Here is a 23,622-nt window from a genome sequence, read left to right as displayed (position 1 = left end):
GAACATAACACAAAGCTGCATGGTTAGTGTGCAGAAAAACGGGTTGTTTTTGGCAACAGTCCAGCCGCATTACAGTGGCAGAACTATTTCTGTGTGTAGAGCCAAATAAATTATTAAACAAACAAAACATAAACTGTGCGATCTATTTTTACTAATAAATGGTATTAGAATAGCCTCATAAAAGCAATATCACAGTTGAGATACAGCAAAGATGGCATTACCTCCAGTACTCTGCATGTTGACCAATGACCAAATCACACCACACCCTCTCATAATGTATTCTGACCTCTTGTGGGATGTGGCAGTGATTCTACCCCTATCTGAGGGACCCACATAGTGCACTGCATCGTCTGGTTCCAGATGACCGAGCAAGCAGATCCTTCAACTCATCTGAGGTGCACTTTCTGGGGAAAAAACAAATAAACAAACAAACAGAAAACATGGGGAGAAATTAACAATCACTTTCATTCGTGTTTTCTACTTTTTTGTAGTAGAAAAACACAGTACCTTTAATTTGGATTTTCATAACATGCTCCCACGCTAAGGGTTAAAATTGGGGCAGAGAGAAGAGAGCCAACGCGTTTGCGACTTTTCAGTTCCTCTGCGGTCTCCGTCCGTTAGGTTGTCAACTGCTCCGTTACCAAAATACAACCGGATCCACCCCGTACAGCGCCCCGCCCTCAGCTGCTCTCTCCGCCGCTTCACCGACTCCATACACAGCCCCCAGCACCCGGACAGAGACCGGAGGAGCAACACAGCAAGGAACCGACACTCTCATTAAAACGGATTTGTACGAAACGGCTCCATAACAAACCCGCTGTCTTTAGCCCTTCTCCTGTCTGTCCGTAAGTTACTGAAAAGGAACAGCGGCGCTTAACAGACACGGGAGCTAATGGCTAACAAGAAGATGACCGCCAACCGTGAGAACTGTCATATTTACACACTGTGATTTGTGTTGTCTGTTTTATGACACCTCTACAATACAATGGGATAAAATACGAGGCTTTTAGGGACGTATGTGCGCGGAGTTAATATTTAAACTTGTACAGGGCTTATGACCATAATAACCTACACATATGTGAGGTGTCAGATAGTTAGCTGCGGGGCTGTTCGATTCCTTAAATTTAGGAATCGACTCTGGTTCTGATTCTGGTTAAGATTCAGATATTGAGGTAGATTCCAAAACACATCCTGGAAATACAAAGAGGACAATATTGTTATATTTTAGCAGATAACATTTGAGACCCAAACATTAGCTAAATGTGGAAATGTTTAAACACTGGGGATGCTGTCTGTAGGACATTTTTTCCTGACAAATATGAAATTTCTGTACTTCATTAATCTGAAGTAAAACAGAGCCACACTACCCATGTGTGAATTTGTTTATGTATCGACTGCAACTCTCGAGACTCGACTCTGTATTTGCCGTCTCGGTTTCGACTCCTAGCCTTATTTAGCTGTGGTTTTGGGTGATTTGTGATGTAAGTGATGGTCAGTTGGCAAACGTCATTTTTGGGGATAGTTAGAGGCTGTTATTTGCCAAAATCTGAAATAGAAGTCTTGGCTTTAAAAAGCTTGGGAGTTAAAGGTGAAGAAGGTTTATTATTGTTGTTTCAAGTTACACATTTAGCCAGTTCTGAAAACGTTATAGAAACCTGTACGTTTCTAACATAATTTGTTGTGTTTGTTCAGGCTGTTGGGCTGAGATCACAACATGCAGTTTCCTATTGGTTTGACAGATGGTTTTCTAATGGGATCTAATGGTGTTCTTTCTAAATTGAGCTAATGGTGTTCTCCTGTCAGGACAGTAGACGAGCTGGTTCATGTTAGGAAGCACAACCAAGTTCCAGTCCTCGTGGTTTTGGTCTTTTTTTAATAGGTACTCAATGCTACAAAATGTCACTTTATTCGGAGCTTGTAGTGTTGTGTAGCTAATGCATTTTTGCCTAGAAATCTGGATGTATTACTGCCTAAATGTATGGTAGAGTGTAGTATTAGTCCATTTCCCAAGCCTCTGTCCCAGTGTGTAAGGAGATTAATGCACTGCTGGGCAGTATGAGTGAGCATTACGAGAAGGTGAAAGTTCAGTTTGAACAGATGAAGACCCTGGCTCCGGATGCTCCAGCCCCGACCAACCTCGCCTCCTCGGGCCGAGCAGAGAGCTCCAGCGGTGGATCTGTTCTGCCCAGGAACCGCAGCAAGAGCCGGGGGAAAGAAACCAACACTACTAGTAACCCTACCAGTGTAAAACTGAACCCAGACAAACCCAGGAGGGTGAACCGAGCCACCACCGAGCACATGCTTCAGATCAAAGGCACTGGCAAAATCCTTCGTGACAAAACTGAGCCCAATGGCAGCAAAGAGGAAGAGCAGGAGAACCACAAATCTCCGTCAGGGAAAGAGGAACAGATCCGAGCCATGCACACACGTAGATCTGTCACAGTGGACACGTCCAAAGCCAAAACCTCCTTGGAGGCGCTTAAACTCAGCATCAGGCAGCTCAAGTGGAAGGAGGTGAGGATAAACACCAATAAGTACAGGATAGTTACAACACACACTACTCAGAATTCAGGGGTGATGCCAGAAGGAATACTAAGACTTAATAAAAGTGAAAAATAAAACTCAACAACCCACTCACGTTCATGTTTGGTCCAGTAAAATTTTGTGATTTCCCTGTTCAAACAACCCCTCGTCTGAAAAAAATAGTAGCTTTCCATGATAACAAACAATGTCAAATAAAAATCAGTTCTAGCCAGGGTTTGTTATGTGAAATAGCTGAAGTTTTATTCCTGTGTTATTGTTGTATTTTGCTATGATTATCCTTGGATATCCTGTAAAGTCTGCACTATGGGACAATAGGTTGCCCCATCCAATATTTTTGGGATGAGCTGGAGCGGCTTTTGTGTTCCAGAACTAATCATCCAACATCAGCATCTGACCTCACCAATGTTTATTTGACAGACTCTGCTGAAATACTCAGAGCCAATTTCTGTCGTCTAGTGTCAAGGCTTCCCACAAGAGAGGCTCAAACCTCATGGATAAGCAAGAGTCTAGAAATATCTGGCTATGTAGATATATATTATGCTACAGAATGAGTTCTAAATGCCTGTGGTAGAGTCTATTAAGATTTTTGAATTAGGAATAATGATTATATTGTGCTGTGTAGGATGAAGGAAACACTTGGCATGGACAAGATGCATTATGAATAAGATGGAAATAAAGCTCTGTGAGGAGTGTTGATGGATGCTGACTGGTGAGGTATGTTAGGAAACTGGACCTGAGCCAGGTTGTGTCTGTATCTATGTAATGGGCTTAGAAAAAATTCTGCACCAATGGGGTCTAGTGTGATTATGTATAGTATAAAGAATAAAGTAGAGCATGTATAGTATAAACTAATATGTTAAATATATTGTATCACAATTCACAATTCTGTGTATACAGCCAGGGCTTGTTCGACTACTGCTCATCCGATATATCTACATTCCTTCTGAAATTAGGGTATTAGTAGGGAGTTTTCCCCACCCGATGGCAGGCTCTACTTTACACTAGATGCTGGAATATTTCCATGAATGTTTGATTGCATTACTGAGGTCAGGTGCTGATGTTGGATGTTGTTGGAAGCATGGTTAGCTTAGGCTCATGTTCAGGAGCTCCAGCATGTTCATGCATAAACCCTATCTCTCAGCAGTGCAGTGTATTGTTTCATTCGTCCGTCTGTGAGTCAGATGATATTAAAAACACCCCCCCCCTCAACCTGCCCCGACTACCATAAATATATTAATTAGCCGTTAAACAAAACCATGCCCTCAGCCTCATGCTCCTGTGTCAGCTGAATAAATGTCATCACCATGGCTCTGTATTCACTCATGCGTTATGGAGTATTGTAACTTTAGGCCCTGCTCATAAGGCTTGGGTTTCAGATTAAACAGTATCTGCTTCACCTTTTGTCCTCTTGTGTCTAGCAACCTTGAAGCCATTAGACAGAAGATATTCTCTACTAATGGTAATGACAATGTCTGGTAAACAAACACCTTCTGAAGTTGCTAAAACATGTCAAAACCTGTTGTGTTACTTTATACATTCATAACAAATGACAAATGAGTGAAAATAAAATGTGCTCTCTTCAAAGGCTTATACATGTTAAATTATTCACTGCAGAGACTTAAAATCAGTGAGAAAATCATGAAAATATATAATGTAACCCAAGGTTTTCAAAACCTGACCACCCCAACCTCTCCAGGGAACATGTTTAAGTCTTTATTTTAAAATTGGGAAAACATTAAAACCTTTATGACTGAATTAAGCTTTGTTCACTGTGTGGAAAAGTACTTTATCAATGACTTAATCAGTAAGATAAATCTACCCCTCGTCCCTTCAGTTTGGGAAAGTCATGACTGAGAGTACCTTCCCTTTCACAATGGAAATGTTTGAAAGGAGAATTGAACAGTGTTGGTCTTGCCAAAGGGAATGACAGAGGACTTGCTCAGAGGGCCAGTTAGCCAGGCACAGACTGGCCCTAGTTCTCAACTAAAGGGATTTTCATGGGAGGATCCCCACTGACTGTGTAATTAATCCAAGAATTAGCCTAATCTGTGTTCAGGAAAGCACCCACAGCGTTTTAACCCTCATGCAAGGCAGACATGTAGATGAGTGTGTGTCAAAATTAAAGTGCTGAAAATGGTTATCTGATATCTGACATTATAATGAACAATGCCTATTGTTTTAACTGGGGCCATTTATTCACTTTGGGGACATACGTTAGCTTCTTTATAACAGAGTTATCTTTAGACCAATAAGAGGGACATTGTGCTCTGTAAATGACAATAACCTTAACGTTTCATGTCAAAATTAAAGTCAGTTCTTGTTGTTATTTTGGATTATAAGAACATTATTTCAAGTTAAATCACAAATGCAATAATGGTAAAATTGGTATAATTCTGGTAGTCAAATGTAATTATTCACAACTCCTTTCTGTTGTGTAGGCATTTATATCTAAAATTCAAATGCTGATGTGAAAATGAACAGCTTTTGAAGTGTCACCGTCATGTCGCAGCAGTTTCTCACCCCTCGTGAACCAGCAGCTTGCTGACTTTAGGCATATAGTCATGCTTTAACAGTAGGAATTGATTAAGCATAATCTCAGATAATCAAAATCCATTCCTGTCCCAGCTCTCTTCCTGAGCTCTGCAGTTCAAAGCGGGCTAACGCTGTGGAGGAATACTTGGAAGTCAGCTAGAATTTTAATGTGGATTAGGCTACGTTAGACTGTGTTTACTTTCTCTGCTGCACCTTTGCAACTATATAGATGCTACTATTACATGACTTAATAAAAATGTTTTCTATGTGTATACGTTATTTATTTTCACATTTATTTTCATTTACACAGTTAGAAGAAAAGTAATGAGAATAACATTGGCCATTAAATCCTATTGTACACCTTAGAGGTTACATTGCAGTCATGTTTTTTTCAGGAGGAATGCACCGTTTCACAGAAGACACAGTTTTGTATTTTCTTGGCTCCGGCTAAACTCTTCTCTCATTTGTTTCGTGCCAATTTCACATGTCCTGGTCGACCTGGCCAAGTGATACCAATTAGCTCAGACTAGTAGTGATTGGCTAGAGCCATGACCTCATTCACTGGGTTAAAGCTCGATAAATGGCCTGAACACAACCTCATTCACATTATGTGCCTTTAAACTGCGCTACTATAAGTACATTTGCTGATTGGATGTATTTACCTTTTTCGCACCAATTAGAACCAATTGGAATGGAATGGAGAATCAAAATGAAAAAAAGAAAGCAGTCATTTAAATATGGATTTGGTCTGTGATATTTTGAGAACAATACAACAAGGCATTAAACGATGTCTTAGGTTTTAAAGTTGTGTAGAGGTAGGGACTACAGGCAGGCCAGTCCAGCATCTCTGCACACTTCATCCACAGTCTTTTTGCTGGTAACAGTCTGAGTGGTCCTCTTCTTTGGTCTAGAGCAATCTGGTTGCATATTCACAGTCTAATTATCCTCAGTCGATTGTTCTGAGAACACCAGCAGTTTGATTTACATTCTCCTGAAGTGAACCTGGATTCTCTACTATCCCTTAATGATGAGTCCTTCACGTACTGTTTATCTGATGGACGAATGTTTTGATTACTTAGAAGGCCTTGCATGTTTGTTAGAGGTTTTGTCTTTCATTTATCCAGGTTTGTGTGATATTGGGAGACTCACTGATGGATGGATTTAAAGAGGACTAATTTTTGGGAAGGAAATTTGGCCTACAAAACTGGGACACATACACACAAACATACCCAGCACACATTCCTAATCTGATCTCAGATGCTCCTTCCTTTAGTGTGCCAGGTGCTTAATATAGGAACACAGCTTCAGTCTCTGTTAGCCTGTTAAACAGTGACATAATCCTCTGAGAATCCAGCTCAGCTGTAATCTTACAAACTCATCACACACCACCGCATTTATAGTCATTCTTTAAAATGATATGATACTAACAAAAACTAGTCTTAATACTATTTTCTCATTCATATGAACATTTTCTGTGGCCTTTAAGTCATTTCTGGCAGTACTGGTAAAAGTAAGTCTTATACAAAAGCTTGGGCACCTCTGATAACAACGAAAATAAATCCCCTACAGAATAGACACTAGAAAATTCTGTTCATTTGCTGAATCTAACCCACACAGTGGCCTGTATCAAATTATAGCAAGCATTTTATCTTATGTTTTACTTTTTGTAATGTACTAACGTAGCACATAGATTCAAACTGGTCAAGATTTGCTAAAACAAAATAAACAAATTAAGAGTACTGTGTGTTAACTTATAACCTGCTCCCCGAACCCCTCTGGATGATACACCTATGAAACAAGTGTCTAATAAACTGACAAGTTGTTATATATTAATTTGATAAAATATTAAACATTGACTTTCTTTTTTCCTTTAGTTTCCAATGGGCAGACGGACAGCCTGCGATATTTACTGGCATGGCGTCTCCTTCCATGACAATGAAAACATTGTTTCCGGACAAGTTAATAAATTCCCAGGTAAGCCACATATAACCAGTGCATTACAAATACGTTGAAGTTGTAAACTTGTAATATTTAATGATATACAGTAGGTAGAACATGCTGTAATTCTGTATTATATTATGTCATTATGTATTAAACATTTGTTAGCAAGTTGCAAGTCTTTGGATATGCTGATAATAAATGACTGAGTTGGTGCAGAAAGCATAGCTAAGTTCTAGATAACATAAATAAAATTGGTCAGCTCTGGTTCATCTTTTCTGTTTTTGGGCTGGAAGGAGGCGGTTATTTATATGAAAAATATCATACCTTACTGAGATGAGGTTAAGGTTTGTGTTTTATAATATAATGTAAAATAATAATTGGACTTGTATAATGGCTACGTAAGTGGTTCATTAGGCCATGGGTCAGTTACAGTGCATTTGTGCATAGAAAAAATGTTATTGGAAAAAGAATTGGCTTAGCTCAAGATTTATATTGAATTATATATTAAAACTGAACTTTACATTAAAAAGAAAAACAATTCATTGTCAGAAGAACGATAAAAGATATTTCTGATATTTCTAACATTTTTGTTCATTATTTAAATATTTAATTTGATTATAATAGAGTGCAATTAGTTAATCAGTCATTTTATTTGATTTATTTGAATCAATTTGATTATTGATTTTTCTTCACTTCAAGAAGCTATTACACTGACACCTAGCGGCCTGGATGTAGCAGAGAATCTGTAATAACCCATATTAAACATAGCTGCTCCCATGTGGTTTCATTCAGGGACTATAAAGCAGTTTGATTCTTCATGTAATGTGAGGTCTTTTGAAAAATAAATATATAAACCAATAAATAATAACTATCACTTTCATTAATGTTTTGTTTCCTTTCTTTTTTGTAATAATTTTTTTAAAACCATATTTGGTGGTAAGCACTAGTTTTATGGTTTTTTTTTTTTTTTTTTTTTACTACTATTGTAGTTATACCTGTGACTAAGTGTCTCTGTGCCATTGCAGGAATGATAGAGATGTTGCGTAAGATCAACTTAAGTCGAGCAGTACGCACCATGCAGGAGGTCTTCCCAGAGGAGTACAACTTCTACCCACGCTCCTGGATACTGCCAGAGGAGTACCAGCTCTTCTCCACACAGGTACACTCGCCTTCAAACCAATGAACAACCACACATTTCAGAGGTCCTAGTACTACATTAAACAATACTGTGATTACAGGATTTTGCAGGCATCTAAAGTGAGGCTAGTCAAGGGGTCACAAAGGGCTGCAGTCTAGCACAACATGGTGATTGATTTCCCTGTGCTAACACCCACATGCACACACACCCCCCCCCAAGTGAATTCCAAACTCAATATGTCATAGACTATAGTATAAATAATTGTATGTAGCAGAGAACGTTTTTTCCTGCTCCGAAGCACAGTTTCAGGGGATTTATAGGGGGACTCAGGGCTCATATATTGCTGCTCCAGAGCGGCCCGTTCTATTTGTTAATACGTTTTTATGAAGATTTTACACAAAGGGGGTGGTGACACTATGCTCACTTGGATTTGTAAATTGACCATGACATTTGTTTTCTAGTGTATACGGTACTAAGCTATAAGACTGTATTTACATTCATCTGGAGGTTATATAGAGAGGTATTTTCTTTCATATGAAGAGTACATACAAATGCCTTTTAGCGCTCCTGAACACAGAGGTGACTGTTTGTACTTGGCGTGCATTCTCAATGTGAAATCTGTCATTCTTCATGCTCTTCTCTCACTCTCACACAGCACCAGGCTATTTCTGTGGTCTGGCTGAGTGAAGCCTCATGTGCTGGTGATTGGCAAAGACAGAATCACTGTGAAAACCAGGCTAAGCAGTTTATCTGCCAGCATCAACTAACTGCGAATGACACTTGTGCTACAAGATGTAGTAGATATGGGATTTTCCTTCGACGTAAGCCTCTTCTACTCATCAGAGGCTGGTCAGAAGTGTTTCTTAATCTTAAAGTTTTTAAGCTTGATCTGCTGGACTGATTAATTTCCCCCCGTGAGGCTAGTTATTAAGCTTAAACGGTTCTTTATGTTAGTGTTGATGCTTTGACATACTTTGTAAGTCCTGTAGAGGGCAGTAGAGATCTGCTGAAGTTTATTAACTGGTTGTTGAATAGAAAGTCCTTGCCACTCTGTGATTTCATAATGATTTATAATGCTTTCATATATTATAATTGATGAACAAATAGCTTGTCTTAGTTTAATTCATCACCAGGAAAACACTCCGGACTGAGCAAGTTCCTAGAAGCTTAGATGTCTTCTGTAGTTATTGTAAGATTGCTGAGGTTTTTGTTATACCATGGCTTGGGTTTTATTCACGGTCAAATCAAGCATAATACTAAGCCCATTATTCTGAAGTGATGATATTCACATCCACATAAAAATCTTAAGAGCAAGGCCAAACACCAGATTTTCAGACAAGTGTTCAGGGTGAAGGAAAGTAGTAATGAAATGAGTTCTCCAAGCCCTCAAATTCAACATGGGGTTAAAGAGAATCAGCTTGTCCATTAGCTTTCAAATAGCAGCCACTTAAACCTTAAGTAGATGAGGAGCTTCATCCATCTCGTAGTGTCTTTCTGAACCATAGCAATACAAGAACTAACATTGCACACTACAGTTTCCAGTATAAGGCATGCGCCACCTATATCAGTGAAGATCTTGTATGCTGAATAGTTTCTTACACTGCTAGCTTTGAGTTCATCAGCTATGGCTGTGACTTGCTGGACCCTTTCATAACTGGAGATGACCTAGATGTCGGAGCAGTAATTATACACAGGATAAGATAGAATATCCTATGCCAATCCAGTAGAGCATCACATATGGCCCAAGCCACTCCCTTCCTACCTGCAACCACAACGTTTCTCTTATCATCTGTTATTGAACATTTGAATCCTACACCTAACCATTAAGGTTGCTGTGGCTGTTTATGATCCGACCAGCAACCACCTACCCCTATCAACTAATGCTACTCATTGGGCCCAAAACACTCACTTTGTAGCTAGCTCTTCACTGTGGTCATCAGGTAGGCATTACTCTCTCATCTGGGTATGCAGCATGAACAAATGCATTATTTTAGCTGCTTTTAAAGGGATAGCAATAGTAGAAACTGGCCTTTGGAACACTCTCGGGGGCTAGTGATAAGCCAAAAGCCAGCATTTTAAATTCAGAACTTCACAATACAATTTTAGAAATATTTGTAGTTGTGTAGCACATTTCAGGAGCCCTAGGAAACTTACAGAATATATTTAGATTAGGCAAGTAGCAACAAGCATCCAAATTGTTCCTTCTAGCACAGAACCTTGTAACCTGTGTAACATGAGTATCATTAGGATGCAGTGACTCATGGTGCAGAATCTGCCTCTAAATGTCTCTTGGCAAAAACCGAAAATAACTGCAGCATCTTTCATCGGAGCAAAAAATAAACTGAATAGAACCTTTGGAACTTAATAGTAGGGTCTACCTTTTCAATGGTACTTCTGTTGAAGAGGGAACAAACTTCTGAGAAAGCCTTGCCCTTAACCAGGTCTGTAATAACTGTAACTCTAAGACTTGTAAGCATTGGGGGCTTGAAGTGAAACTGTAATCTGTAGCCCAACCAAAATGTCACCAAGACCCAAGGGTCTGTTATCAGCTCAGACCATTGTGCTAGGTGTTCTAAAAATTGTATTGCCACTGGACCTGGGGTTTCGCTGACAAAACCCTTGGAGTTTGTCATGCTTGGAGGCTGGATCAGGGTGGAATGGTTACATGGCAAGGTATCATCTGGATTAAATGGGCCATCAATAATGCTGAATGCCTTACGTGTTCACTTTATATTCATATTTGCAGACATTGTTTTCTGTTTGTACGTGTTAAAGGATAATGTCAATAAGGCAGTCAGTAAATCCTTTACCTGGAAGGGCTAGTGATGATTGCAGCTCACTTGTTATGTATGACAACATCATGACATCTGCAAAGCAACATCATTCATTCTTCAAGGATTTACTTGCCTGAGCTCTTGTCCTTTTTGTATTTCTATGAGGACTGTCAAATGATTATGATGTTTTAATTTACAAAATATTTCTCAACCTTCTTTCACTTTTAATTTACAGATTCGTCTCTTAAAGGATAACGACTCCACCCTAAAACCCACTTTCATCGTCAAACCTGACAGCGGATCCCAGGGCGATGGTATCTACCTCATACGAGACCCTGCTGACCTTCGAGTCTTCTCAGGTTCTCAGATCAAGCAGGCAGTAGTTCAAGAATACATCCAAAAGCCCCTGCTCATCGACAAGCTCAAGTTTGACATTCGGCTGTACGTTTTGGTCCGCTCCTTGGAACCTTTAGAAATCTACATCGCTAAAGAAGGCCTTACTAGGTTTTGCACAGAACCCTACCAGGAACCAAGCCAGAAGAACCTTAATCATGTCTTCATGCACCTAACAAACTACTCACTGAACATACACAGTGGGAACTTTGTCCATTCAGACAGCTGTAGCACGGGTAGCAAGCGGACATTTTCTAGCGTCCTTTATCGCCTGGCCTCTAAAGGAGTGGATATTAAGAAGGTTTGGTCAGACATCATTGCATTGGTTATTAAAACAGTTATTGCACTTGTTCCTGAACTGAAGGTCTACTACCAAGCTGACATACCTCCAGGCAAACCAGGACCTACTTGTTTCCAGGTATTTTGCCCTTTAATTCCTGCAAACTAAATAGCAAAACACAATTTGGGGCTTAAAAAGGCTATTTGCAAAAATAGTTCCACAGGGCGTACCCCAGAAAGAAGAATACATCTTGCCCAGATGTTGTCCAGACAATAAGATAGGACAACATCACTTTTCAACATCAAGAACCTTTTATCAAGGTGTGTGGTATGGAATTAAAGTTTAGAAGTCACATTATTAAGAGAGTTTAGCTACTTGTTCCTGTCTGAGAAAAAAGTATATACAAATATAATATGGTCACGAGCTTCACAACATTTATGGGACTTCACTCCCTGAAAAGAACAACTAAACAGCAAAACAAATATTTAATCTTTTAAACTTAAAGCCAGTGTTATGCTTCAGCTGCTGGAAAAGACTTGTGTGAATGGTGTGGCAATGTTTCTGCCCAGCTTGGGCACGTGGGTTATTTATTTTAGTTTTATTTTGCTATTAATGTTTATTATGTTGGAATTTTATGGAAAAAAAGGAATCGCAATTATAATGTCTTACCATGTGAATAATTTGTAGATACTGGGCTTTGATATCCTACTGATGAAGAACCTGAAGCCTGTTCTACTGGAGGTAAACGCCAATCCCAGCATGAGGATTGAACATGAACAGGAGGCAAGTACAGCTCTTGTGCAAATGGACATCAGATAAAACATCCTCTGAAAAAAGGCATCGTTCTAAAGTTGTCTCAGATTTGATATGATTACTGCGATGTATATGAGTGATGTAATGTATTATTTTACTCATGATTATCTTAAAATAATGTATTTATTATAATAGAATTAATTGGATCTTCTGTCAAATTACAGAAAAGACACATAAAGATTAAAGCTGGTTTGTAGTTTATGTTTTTGTGTTTAAAGTGTTTGTTTATGGCTCTGTGCTGTAGATTTCACCCGGTGTATTTGAGTATGTCCCCAGTCCAGTGGATGAGGAAGTTAAAGTTGGAGTCATTAGAGATACGCTACGTCTTATGGATCCTGCCCAAAGGAAACCTCATATGTGAGTCGGCCTCTCTCATTCTCCCTCTCTTTTCTATTATGCATAGTGCTACAGAACAAAATGGCAACACAGCAAACATGAAACCAAATAGCTGTACACAAAACTCCATACCATAGAAAATAGTCACAAACAGCTCAAAAACAGGTAATTAAATGCAGCACTAATGATAGAGTATTCATTCATTCAATCATTCATTGTCTGTAACTGCTTATCCAGTTCAGGGTCGTGGTGGGTCCAGAGCCTACCCAGAATCACTGGGCACAAGGCAGGAACACACCCTGGAGGGGGTGCCAGTCCTTCACAGTGTGACTGATAGATTATAGCAATGCGAAAAATTAATAAATAAATAAACCCAAAAGACCAATGCCACAATCATCGGATCAGAACAGTGCACACACAACTATAGAAAACAAAACAAGAAATCTTATTAATAATAAATTTAGAGGTTTTCAATTTTTAAAGAGCAGGGCCCTATCATATGTGAGCACTGATCAGGTAAAAACCCAGTGCAGACTGAGAATGGACACTTCTCTGACACCTGTTTGGAAAATGGTGTCCAAACCCAGGGTGATCTGTTGAGTACTGTCACGTATGGACAAGTATTTCAAGCTCCAATTGGCGCTAGTGCAAGACTGGCTTTGATTACAGAGAAGTGTGTGTGTGTGTGTGTGTGTCTTGGTTATGGTTCAGTGAATTTGGAATGATGGTCTACTGAGACTCTAGCCTAAGCTTTTAGATGGAAAAATTCAATTCTCCAAATCCTCTGATGGAATTTCACACTCTTGTGGCTGCTTTCCCTCTCCCATATACATTTTAGCTCTGTGTGTGTGTTTTGTTTTCGGTAACTGCTCAAAATTAAGACAATTTGTCTTAAAGTCAAAAAAGTACAGACTAAATATTCAGGACTGATACAGTGCTATTTTCATGCTGTAAAGTGTGTTTAACAATTTTTATTAGTCTTGCTCTTTCAATACACACACACACAAACAGCCTGTGTATGTGTTCACAATTTTCCCTCTAGCAAGTCCACATTGCTACACTTTAAGGCCCCCTGCCTCTGCAAAGACTTTATGAACTCATGGGAAATAAAAAAGTTAAGTGTATGTGTCAGCTGCTGTCTGGTGTCATCTTGGTAGATGAGGTGTGACTGAGACCTCTGTGTGTTTGTGTGCAGCCCATGCCTCATTACACATGTTTGTCTTTAATACCTATTAATTTATCCATTTGATCTGAAGTGTTGATATTAAAAACGGGGGCATAAAACAGAGCTTGGTTGTCACAGAGGAAATATGAAAACAGATTAATCAGGCCATGCACTCTCTGTGTGTGTGTGTGTGTGAGTGTGAGAGAGAGAGAGAGAGAGAGAGAGAGAGAGAGTGTGTGAGTTTGCTGTTTGTTTAAGAGTTTCTATGTTCCCAGTGCAGCAAATCACCAGTACTGAGCATTATGAATTCAGCTCCATCACAAGCATTGCATCTATATTTCTGACTGCGCTCTTGTCTCAAATGATCTATTAAATTAAAATAAATGAAGCAGTAAAATTGACTCCAGTCTCCAGAAAAACATTGCAACCACAACTCCCTCTTGGTGTAAAGTAAAAGTAGACAATTGCCAACAAGAATTCTCTAAACACTCCCAAAGTTAGGGGAAGGCAAGAAGTGTCTGCCTTAATGTCAGTGGGTACACATTAATACACACACTCTTTAAAAATAAAGGTGTTACAAGGTGTTCTTTGAACGATGCCATAGGATTCAAGGATCCTAAAACTTGTACGGTGTTCCGTCACTCTGGGAAATGCAGTTCCACCGCCCCTCAGCCAAAAGTTGGGTTTTTAAAAATTATTCTCTACCCAACAGAAAGTGTGCAATAAGTGCTAGTGTTTTCCCCACAGCATGCAGGGGCTCGATTCCCAGCTCAAGCAACAACACCACACTATACCAGTAAGAGTCCTTGGGCAAGACTATAAACACAGCCTTAACTAGGAATAGTTTGTAGGTCATTCTGGATAAAACCATATGCCAAATTTCATAAATGTAAACATAACTAGGAACAGTTTTTTGTCAAAGGTATACACCGTTAAAGATGCTGAAAAATAAATAGCCAGGCAATTTTACCTTGTTTATAGCTCCTATATTGTGTGCATGGATTTTCTACGCTCAGGCTGTGAAAAAAAAGGTGTGTATAATTCTCTGGGGTCCAGTTTCCAAGGTGACCTTCCTTGAGATACTGCACTCCATTTGCAGTCTCAAAGGCTGGCTCTGCAGCACTGTAATATTTCAGACTCTAAAACATTTCTCAAGATAACCTTGGAGCGAAAACATTCCCTTATCTGTTTCTATGCCAACAGATCAAACCTTCAGGGTGGGGCTCCAGAAGACACGATTGTCGTGGAGGCAGTGCCAGATGAGAAAGCGGGGCTAGTGCGGTCTCTTCCCTCTCTGTGTTTAAAGCAAGTCTTCCCCAAGTACATGAAGCAGTTCAACTACCTACGAATAGTGGAGCGAATTGCAGACATTTTCTTACGCTTCCTCGGAGTTAAAGGGACCATGAAACTCGGTCCGACTGGCTTCCGCACCTTCATCAGGCAAGACCACTACTGCTTTCAATTTCATTAGCTGAGACAGACAGAACTGGTCCCGCTTTATATTGTGTTGGAAATAACAACACACGCATAACAGTGAACCTGCTGGCAACTGTGAATACACAACCATCATTTACATTGATGTTGCATGTATCCAATAAATATAGTTTATATATACAATATATTGTGGGACTACATTGGGGGTCATAAAACACCTGTGTCCCCGTTGCTAGTAGAAATACACCTACAACTTATAAAATCCTTGGAATTGAAAATGAGAACCGTCCAATTACAGCTAGCTGTTGACCACCTTCATGGCCATAGAAAAAATTTGATATAGGTTTCTTTTAAACTAATCAGCTGTTAATTAATGTGTTCATGATCATATCTTATGGGTTGGGCTAGATGTTCTTTATTATAAAGTATTTATCAGTCATTTCTAGCTCAAGGTGAAACAAACAAATGCCCTGAACCAGGCTTTAGCTCATTGTAGCTTAGTGTTGCTGTGGATGTCTTCATGAAGTCATTTTTGTTAAATATCGTCGCTGTCCAATTAAAAACACGTATCTCCACCAATGGACCAATTGAAATGTTCCAGAACGACTTGGAACACGACATTTTACTTTGACTTCCACTGAAAATTAAGAAGGTTTTTTTTACTTCTCCTGTAAAGTTGATATTTTGGGAGATACATGGTTTTAATTGGACAGCTACAATATTCATTCATTCATATTTTTTCCTCTTATTTAAATCACTAACAGTCTGTCTCTTGTAGGAATTGTAAGCTGAGTAACAGCAGTTTCACCATGGCCTCAGTGGACATCCTTTACATTGACATCACGCGCCGGTGGGCTGGCATGGTTCCAGACTCCAGAGAAGCTGGTAAGTCTCCCATAAGCCAGATGACCATGTATAAAATACATAATGGACGGTTCTGTTTCTATAAACTGACTCACTGAGCCATTTCCACAGCCACTGTAACATACTCGATTCAGAGTCGTGTGTCCGCACACATCAGCTGATGTTAATAAGACTGTTTGCTTCAAGGCTTTCTTCTGAATGCCTCGGATTCCTGGTATCATCCCAAAATGTTGGTAATTTGGTTTGCTGTGAAGTGACTGGTGAGGTGTGAGTGTGTGACTAGATGAGTGTGTGAAATTATCTGCAGGTGTGAATGTGTTTTAGCGACTGTGGCGAATATGAGATGTCCTTCCACAGACTGGCTCCCTGTCCAGTGTGTGTTCCTGTCTGGCACCTAATGCCTGCTGCCTTTTTAAATGAGCAATTCTGACTTGTGTTGTGATATTCATTAGTTTAGGGTCAGACCAGATTTGTTTATTGGAGAGAAAATAGATCCAGTATGAATAATGCATATCTCATCTTGTTTGTCCTAATCATCACTGAGGGACAGGAGAAGCGTTCAAAGTGTCCTGAGGATCTGTGCCGTGAGCAGAGTTCCAGAATATGGCTAAAGGTCATGTACTTCAGCGGTTGGGTGGAGCTGAATAAATAATCATTTTCATATCAAAATTCCGGTTAGAAAGAGTGCAGTTTCCAAATTGAATTATTTTTTATCTTAATAACATTGTTAATTTGAACTGGCAGTGTAGTTCACTACATTCAAGCTTCAAGGTTCAAGCAGGAACACACCTCCAACAGGGCATCAGTCCATCAACTGACATCACACTCACCCATGTGTTATATATTTTATATTATATTTTATATATTTAAAACGTGACCTACAAGAACACTGATACAGGTCAATTCCAATACAAATACGCCCATCCTAGAAATGCACACACATTCCCTTCTCTATTCTTTTTGAAAATAGAAAAGGAATTCATGAATTGTCTGTAACTTCTTACCCAGTTCAGTGTTGGTCCTGAGCCTACCCACCCTGAAGGGGGCACCAGTCCTTCACAGGGCAACACACATTCACACCTATGGACACTTTTGAATCACCAATCCACCTACCAACATGTGATTTTGGACTGTGGGAGGAAACTGGAGCACCCGGAAGACACCCATGCGGACACAGGGAGAACACACCAAACTCCTCACACAGTTTACCGGAGCGGGGCTCGAACCCACAACCCCAGGACCCGGGAGCTGTGTGACAGTGACACTGCCTGCTGCAGCGCCATGCCGCCCTAGAAAATAAATGTTAATATTAAAAATTTTAAGCAAATATCCTCAAATTCACATGACTCCATTTAAAGATTTTAATTTAAATTTCTCATTAATTTTAATTTTTCACTGCCAATCTACACAATTCAGAAGTGTCCATCAGTCAAACGAAGCTACCAATCTGGGAGAGAGAAAACCAACACGTGAAGCCAGACAGCACTTGTTAAAGTCCTGCTAACAATAACACTGCATCGCTGAACACACTTGGAGGAGAACACAAACAGCTCGTTTAGAAAGTCACATCACTCCAGTTTCAGTCACTTTCAGTTTTTACCTAGTAACTGTTTACACTACCCACACCTCGTCCTGTCCATAGCTACACAGAAGCAGCCCATCAGGAAAACGACCTTCACCCACAGAACTTCAGAACTCCTAAAGGCCTTCAGTGAAAGACAAATCCCTCAAACTCTCTCTCTCTCTCTCTCTCTCTCTCTCTCTCCCCCCCTCTCTGTCTCTCTCCCACCCCCCCACCCCTCTCTCTTTCTCTCTAAGCCTGATACTGTCTTTCTTGTGAAGTTTAGTTTTCCATCTGTTTCCCTCCAAACTTTCAGGCTGCTGGATAACCTTCAGCAATCTCTCCTGACAATGTGGGCTTGTAAATGAAGTTTTAAAGGAAGAAAATATGTAAATATAGAAGGTCCATGATTAAGTTTTCATTGCCATAGGGATTTGGGTTAGACTGTGTGTACTAAATAATGGAGAGAAGATACCCCACGAACGAATAAATATGCAAAAGGAAAAATTCTGATGCATATGCATGAGTCTAATCACTGTCGGTGTTAATAAAGCTGAGTCTCTTACTGCTCTGTCTGCAGTTAATAAAGCTCACTGCTCGGGAAAGTCTATCTCTAACGTCTCTCTTCAAATCAGACACTTATATTTAATAGAATGTCTTCATCCATTCTTGGAAGTTTCAGTTTCGGAATTAAATCTGTCATGAAAAAGCAATTAGGAACAGGAACAGCAAAGGCATTTAGACAATAATCATGTCAACACTATCTTACGATTCACTAATGGTTAGGTAACTTGTGCTCAGCATATCAACACTGAGATATGTGTCTCAAATTCTTTCTATAAATACTTGGCTTAGTGTCACGTTTGACCAGGGGCATCATTAGACCCAATTTAAATGATGCTGTGCCCCACCAAAATCACGGTAGTTAAACAGTTTTATTCTGGATTGCTGGGAAGAACTACAGGACACATCCATAGAACGTAGAGAACAGGACCATATGTCCCCATTAACGCCAGGTAAATATACAGGCACTACATTTCCCATAATGCCCCAGTTTCTTTCCAAAAGTTTCTGTAATGCTTTCAGTCAGAGGCTATGTATTTTCATTCATTCATTCTCTGTAAGCGTTTATCCAGTTCAGGGTCACAGTGGGTCCGGAGCTTACCTGGAATCATTGGGCGCAAGGCAGGAATACACCCTGGAGGGGGCACCAGTCTTTCACAGGGCAACACACACACACACACACACATTCACTCACACCTACGGACACTTTTGAGTCGCCAATCCACCTGCAACGTGTGTTTTTGGACTGTTGGAGGAAACCGGAGCACCCGGAGGAAACCCACGCAGACACGGAGAACACACCGACTCCTCACAGACAGTCACCCTTAGCGGGAATCAAACCCACAACCTCCAGGCCCCTGGAGCTGTGTGACTGCGACACTACCTGCTGCACCACCGTGCATTATTATTATTTTATTTCATTTATTTTAAAGACAAGGTGATTATAGCTTATGAAAACATATTTTGTTTATAGCCACTCCTAACTGTACAACCGGCAAAAATAAACAATACACCACTAAACAGTCAGGCATTTTCTGCCCACAGAATGTAATAGTAAGAGCATGTTCATTTTAAAGAATGTCATTTATGAATCGTTCATTTCTAGACAAAGTCGTATTAAATTAGGAACTGCAGAAGGTAAATAATTACACAGATCTCTCATATTTTTAGACATAAACATAAACAAAATTAATACAATTAATAAAATATTTTTATGACACTACATTATCAGACTCTTATTCAATCCATAATTGTTTATTCTGTATTACTTAATAATATAACAAGTTATAATTGTATTCAGCTGTCCGCAATAAACTCAAGAGCCCTCTACTACAGTTTAGAACCATCACTGCCAACATCTGTGTAATATGTCTGTTTTTATCAGTGAATTCTATTACGTCTTTGAGACTTTACTATGGATTTTAGTTTTGGAGTTTATAGTTCTTTCCCCATTCAGACAGATATGAGCCTGGTCTTATGTGATTATTAATGCCTGCCTGGGGGCATTGTCAAGATTGGGCCACAGACTGGACAGTCTTTTCTATCATAAGGAACGTGTAGACTTCTAATAGCAGACATTGTCAATAATGCAGCTAAAGATGATGTAAAACTCTGTCTTTCTCTGTGTGTGAGCAGGGATGGGACTGCAGGCGTTTGTGGAGGCGTTTTTCTACCTGGCGTCTCGCAGGTTTAAGGCAGTGCCTCTGAGGGAGCAGGTGCTGTCTCTACTGGAGCTTTGCGAAAGTGCCCTGGAGGGACAGGGCCACGTGGACAAGGCTCGCCCTCCGAAACAGCCTTCCAGCGTTAAACCCACCTCTGCTCAGCCCACGGCCCTGCCCACTCTAAGCTGCCCTGAGCCTGGGCGTCCAGATCAGACACTGAGACCTTCAGCCAAAGGAAATGTGGAGTGTTGACGACCACTATGAAACAAAGCCGAAGAGTATGCAAAGGAATGAGGAAGTGTGGATAGGAGAACGCTGAGAACAATGGAGGAAGATTTTAATAACTTATGGTTTGCAGGAATCAGGTATTTGTTTGGCGCACATTTGTTTAATTGAGCTGCAAATATGCAAAGGTTTGAATACCCCTGTTGAAATGACATTTTGTTCGTTTACAAGGTGAAAATACATCAACCACCACCTCTGGGGCACATCTATTTCTGTTATTGGGCTTACTCTCTCAGGGTGGAGGGGATAGCCCCCTCCCTCCATCACATGGCATGGTGCCAGCCATCTGTCAGCTTATGTGAAGGACCTGGGCATTTGTTGCTCTCGTGGCGCATGGGGCAGTGCAGTGATGGAGCATTAGTCACAGATGTGAAGTGGAAAAGAAGTGGTGGATGTCATATTGCGTACATTCATGTCCTAAATACTGTTATTTTACATTTCTTACTTAGACGAGCAACGAAGCATGTCATTTAACCAGGGGCGCCCAAACCTTAGTGCACAAGTGTGTAGGAATGAAGGGAAATCAATAGGGAATAATGTGGGGGTGGGGTGTAGTACTTACTCTCTCTAATGAAGGGAACTTGACACAAGTTAACTTTTCATATGCAGCTCATTTCAGGTTTTTATCTCCCCTGGAATCACTCAAATATAAAAGAGAAGATGCGTCTGGGGAAAATCCATGGTGTGATGCCATTACAGAGAGATCTGCCTTAAGTGACAGAATGTGCATTAGCATGATAATTGCACAGCGATGCTAATTACTCAACATAAATTTTGAGTAATATTTATTAATTAATTAGAGGATGTTTGAAGATTGCTGCCTTCGGCTCCTGGAGTGGAACGCTCCGAATTAAAAGTGGACAACAATAATGTCTCCGTTAAGGCAACTTCAAGCTAAAAATAAAAGTAAAAAATATAGTTTAGTGATATAAATGGTAACAATCATACACTGTACCTACCCTCTCTCAGAAACCTTTATTTAAACAAGCAGACAATATTTATGAAAATGATTATTTATTATCTTTTTGTTCTTTTTTTCTCTCTTTGAAGTGCAACTCAGTACAGTCCCTAAATGAACCAGTGTATGTTTCAAAGTGGGGGTCTTACCTCCACCTCTGGGACTGTTTCATCCCAATCAGGGTCGGTTTAGGCCACTCACAAGCCGATTGATCTAAATCTAATTAGTGTGGAGTTATGAGCTCTGGCCTATTAATGCTGTCACAACAAATCCTCCTATCTCCCTAACTTTAACATCACAGCTGAAGGGAAAGACAATCCTAATGAAGGAAGCTCCTAGAGTCGTTTTGGAGCATTTCCATGAGGCCATTCATCGTGAAAATCTGAGCACAATATAAAGATTGCATTTTCAACATCTGTAAAAAGGCAGAATTGGAGCCAGGGGTTTTCAGGTCCCTTCTACCCCAGAATCAGAGAAAAAAACATTTACATTTCTTAAAGGGATCGGAGCATCACCACTTACTTTACACTTCAGACAAGCAGCTAATCAAACAGAGCAGCAGCGTACAGCTAAACCACCTTCGTCCAAATGGCGGCCTTACGTCACACGGTGTTGACACCAGGATTTGGCTTTGAGTGCACTAAGCTTTTACTTAAACTACTGTATTTATATCCAGAGCTTTTATGATTTGGTTGTATTTCTTGACGTGACTTGTTCACCATAGGGGCACAGAGTCAGTTCCTCACTCTAGTGTTAATCCGAGTGAATCTATAATGGACCAGGTTTATTGGACATGATCACAATCTGATGAAGACTTTTATTTTCATTGCACTACCACTGAAGGTGTCTAACGAGCTTGAATGTTTGCTTTGAATGGTTATGCAGAAATAAACGTTGGATTTTGGAGTGATTTTTTTCTATTTTTATGTATTTATTTATTATGGTTTATGTCTATTACATTTTAAAGTGTAAAAAAGTAGTTTGGATCATTAGATGCAGTCCAAGTTATCCTTGTGTTTATTAATGGAATCCTCCTAAACACACACACACACACACACACACACACACACACACAAAAAGACAACAAAGCAAATGTATAAAATAGCTAAATAAAATTTTAATTATCTTAGCTGCAAATGTACATAAATTGCACAGCCACATTTTCATAATTCTTAACATGGACATATCTCTCTGTACATTATTGTTCTCATCATTGTCCTCGAAAGAAGCCAGAGTCCAGCCAATACTTTACTTTAAACATACTTACAAAACCCCTTTCTACAAGGATTACAAAACATACAGCATAGCTTCGTAACTCTTTTATAGATGAACATCTCTTTTAGACAAAGCTAATATACCACACACTGACTGCTGCAAACAGGAGCTGATGAGGAAAGAGTGTGTGCCACTGAAGAGATACTGGATAAACATGTGAAATAAAAAAAAACCTCAATAAATCAGCAGACATTTTTCGTTGAAGCTGTTCTGTACAGATGATGAGCATCGGTCCACAGTCTCACACCTGTGAGGGTTGAGAACCGGAGGATTTGGCCAGGCCTTGAATGGGTGCAGTTAAAAACCGTTGAAATGTGTGGTCCCTTTATGCTACCACCTTAAATATTAAATACTGGGACAATGAAAAAGCTACTGCAGCACATTCACACACTGTGTCATAGGCTACAAATCTGAAATGGTTTTGAGAATAAAGCACCAAATCAAACAAAGTGCCAAGATTTCAGTCTAGAACACCCACACACTAATGAGCACCTTGTATTGGCTACTTAACACGGTTAGGTCAAGTGGGCATGAGTGGAAACCAGAAAACTGGATGTAACCTAAAGCATTCTGCCTCTCCCACCCTGTCGCCGATGTGAGAGGTTTCTGATCAAATCAGTAATATTTCCACAGCAGGAAACGAAGCATTGTCTGTGACCAAACCCTCAGATCTGCAACAGAAAATGGAGGGCAATGTTCACTTCTAAAACTGAGTTCATCTGATTCCGAGGATGTCGTTCCCATCTTAAAAGAAAATGAACGTAGCTCCAATTAAATAAAATAAAAAGTGCATAGGTTTAACAGGGGGCTTAGCGGGGCATGATGTGTGATGAAGCTGTAGTTTGTGCTTTAACACCTGTTGATAAACTATGGCCAGAAATAAGCTAAATATATTTTTGATTCCAGAAGGACTCACTGTATTGAAACAGCAAGAGAAAGGGGACCTTTAGCAAGTCCTAAATCAGCAGAACACACGTTGAAACGAATGGGTTTCTGTATGTATATGCATTTATTATATATGTGTGTTTATATTTTAATCTCTCTCTCTCTCTATATATATATATATACACACACACACACACACACAGGACACACCTTATCTTG

The 23,622-nt window shown here is 39.8% G+C and overlaps 1 protein-coding gene across 4 annotated transcripts; it reads left to right on the top strand.

The window, feature by feature from the left end:
* Positions 1 to 380: 380 nt before the first annotated feature.
* Positions 381 to 22,131, top strand: ttll11 (tubulin tyrosine ligase-like family, member 11). Of its 4 annotated transcripts, none has more exons than XM_066658584.1 (9): positions 381 to 2,514; positions 6,951 to 7,050; positions 8,043 to 8,176; positions 11,165 to 11,740; positions 12,290 to 12,385; positions 12,660 to 12,772; positions 15,120 to 15,356; positions 16,129 to 16,235; positions 17,223 to 17,675. In XM_066658584.1, the coding sequence occupies exons 1-9, from the start codon at positions 2,056 to 2,058 to the stop codon at positions 17,237 to 17,239; spliced, it is 1,839 nt and encodes a 612-aa protein (XP_066514681.1). In that variant the 5' UTR covers positions 381 to 2,055; the 3' UTR covers positions 17,240 to 17,675. The 4 variants fall into 4 exon arrangements, with proteins under 4 accessions (XP_066514681.1, XP_066514680.1, XP_066514679.1 ...); XM_066658583.1 differs by lacking the exon at positions 17,223 to 17,675 and adding an exon at positions 16,765 to 16,832; XM_066658582.1 differs by lacking the exon at positions 17,223 to 17,675 and adding an exon at positions 19,975 to 22,131 and having other exon boundaries at positions 382 to 2,514.
* Positions 22,132 to 23,622: the final 1,491 nt, after the last annotated feature.

This window comes from Hoplias malabaricus, chromosome 2 (assembly GCF_029633855.1).
Source record: "Hoplias malabaricus isolate fHopMal1 chromosome 2, fHopMal1.hap1, whole genome shotgun sequence".
In the NCBI taxonomy this organism is placed as follows: domain Eukaryota; kingdom Metazoa; phylum Chordata; class Actinopteri; order Characiformes; family Erythrinidae; genus Hoplias; species Hoplias malabaricus.
This window is presented reverse-complemented; position numbering and strand designations above follow the sequence as displayed.

Excerpts from the sequence above, each read along its gene's own strand:
- ttll11 (XM_066658582.1), top strand. The coding sequence starts at position 2,056 with ATGAGTGAGCATTACGAGAAGGTGAAAGTTCAGTTTGAACAGATGAAG. Across the intron at positions 12,386-12,659 it reads GGATTGAACATGAACAGGAG|ATTTCACCCGGTGTATTTGA; the intron begins GCAAGTACAGCT and ends TCTGTGCTGTAG. Across the intron at positions 15,357-16,128 it reads GGCTTCCGCACCTTCATCAG|GAATTGTAAGCTGAGTAACA; the intron begins GCAAGACCACTA and ends TGTCTCTTGTAG.